The sequence below is a fragment of the Colletotrichum aenigma genome (genome assembly GCF_013390185.1).
Source record: "Colletotrichum aenigma strain Cg56 chromosome Unknown KSG_Cg56_contig03, whole genome shotgun sequence".
Lineage (NCBI taxonomy): Eukaryota > Fungi > Ascomycota > Sordariomycetes > Glomerellales > Glomerellaceae > Colletotrichum > Colletotrichum aenigma.
This window is the reverse complement of record NW_023500909.1, coordinates 6,454,825-6,456,911: the sequence shown is the minus strand read 5'-3', so window position 1 is coordinate 6,456,911 and position 2,087 is coordinate 6,454,825. Positions and strand designations below refer to the sequence as shown.

At 51.6% G+C, this 2,087-nt stretch overlaps 1 protein-coding gene across 1 annotated transcript; it reads right to left on the bottom strand.

Annotated features, from left to right (window-relative positions):
• Nucleotides 1-721: 721 nt before the first annotated feature.
• On the bottom strand, nucleotides 722-1,672 carry CGCA056_v005721 (uncharacterized protein; the record flags this gene model as incomplete). The annotated part of the gene is made up of 1 exon (XM_037320972.1): nucleotides 722-1,672. One exon carries the CDS (start codon nucleotides 1,670-1,672, stop codon nucleotides 722-724), a length of 951 nt encoding a protein of 316 aa, XP_037180723.1.
• Nucleotides 1,673-2,087: the final 415 nt, after the last annotated feature.

Sequence of the window (2,087 nt, the reverse complement as noted above, 5' to 3'; positions counted from 1 at the left end):
TGAGGAACACTTTCACTCGAGCACGTTACGCGTTTCATAATTTTCCGCTAGAGAAATACGCGAAGGACATCTAAACGAAGTAACAGCAAATCTAAGGAACAAAAGATGAGAAAGCCAGGCTCGCGATGCGGGACAGCAGAGCTTCCGTCAATCGCAATAAGCACGTGTCTTGAATATTAGGTCGGAAAAAGGGAATGACGTCGTCAGAATGATTTCGATAACATCTGATTTCGGGCCCGGGGGGATGTATGCACCCGGCTGACTGTGGCACGCAATCGTCCGACCAGACGGACTTCAGGTCACAACCGACTCGAAACTGTCATTCCAGTTGCCGTACCCTCAGGCAGTCCATGCGGTTCTGCTAGAGTCGGCCTCTGGTGATCCCAATGGGAGGAATTGTTGGATAGAATCTTACTAACATTGAAGTAATAGAAGTCTCTAGAACGAAGCGTAACGTCTGCATAAGGAGGACAGCACACTAGCGTGCGGCCTACACAGTATTTCTCTCTCTGGGTTAGATTGCTCATAGCAGGGAGCTAGATCAATTGCATCAAGACCTCATGATCAGGTTCTTGAAACGAGGAACGAAATACACATGTAAACCCACATCAATATCTAAATAGCGGAGATATGATGAAGAGATTACTCTGAGAGCATAGGTACGAAAAGCAAGCAGCCCTCACACCATGACATTTCCAGCCTTCCACCGGACCTCTGCCAGCTACATCGCCGCTACACCCTTGGAGCGGACAACAAAGTTTCCGTATTCGTGGAACTCTTTGAACCTCTTCTTCTCAAAATTCTTCGTATGCACCCAGTTGTTCGCGAAGAGATACAGGAACGCAATCATGACGAAGCTGAGGGCAACGACGAGACCTATGATGACGAAGATGGTGAAACCGGAAGACATCGACTCGAAAGAGGTGTTGTGCTGAAGCTCCGTAGCAAGCCCGACTTGCATCGCTGTCAGGATGATGGCTACGTAAGCAAAGGTGCTCACTATAAAGCCCAAGTTGTCATCAAAAAAGGAGCTATACTGGTTCCACTGCGACTTGTACTGCTTTCCGGGCGTGTACTTGTAGAAAAATATTTTATTCAGTCTGGTGAGGCGGAGCTCGCCGTACCAGAATCGGCGGTCGATCGAGTTGTAGAGGTCAGGGTTGCTCAGGGTGTGCGCGGCCATCCTTTGCCATTTGGGCCAAGTCAGGCTTGCGGGGAAGAGACCGTTCGCCAGGGCGATGGCGTGGTCGCTCTTGTTGGACACTAGACCAGTGTAGGAGAACAGAAGGCCCCGGGCACGCTTTCTGCACTGGCCCAGCCGCTCGCATACGCATGAGCCTTCGCTGGAAGACTGTTGAGGGGGTTGATATTGCGGCGTTTTGCAACAGCACTGCAAGGCCTCGGTCCAAAAGCACGGCTCCAGCATGAAAATAGGCAGTGGCTTGAGGTAGATACGCCCATCGCCCCAGACCAGGTGCATGTCCAGGTCTTCGGTAATGTAGATATCGCGTTTGAGGATCCGTTGGGTATAGAGAGGTCGCGGTGGAACAGGTCGTCCTGCTAGCCAGAGATCATCGTGAATCTTGTCAAGCCGGCCCAGCTGAGTCTCCGCGTCAAGAAAATCGAGAACCGTCGTAGGATTGGGACACGCTAGGTTGTTACCAACACGCATTGATGCAGGCAGTAGGGATATGTACTCCATGGACTTGATGCTCTTGACATTGCTTTCTTCAATAACCCAGGGAAAGGACACAGCGGCCTGTTGCTCGGCACTGTCTGCAGTACTGGCTGGGCGACTAGGTTCTGGTCCGACATTGGACGACAGATAGGGCTGGTTTGGCGAGGCCATGGTGTTGAGCAATGGAAGCCGAATCGGCTGTGAGACGGATAAGAGGTACTCGTGGGTGACTGGGTGCCTCAGGACAACAGCTCAGGGCGGGGAGGTACGTTGGAGCTTGCAAGATCACCATCTAATTAAGAACGCGAACCAGCAAACTCCTCTCCTTTCCGGGCCGGTTAAGCTCTTCATTTCTGTATTTCGACTACCAGTAGGGCGAGGGGAGACGGAAGCGTTCGCAAAGATGACA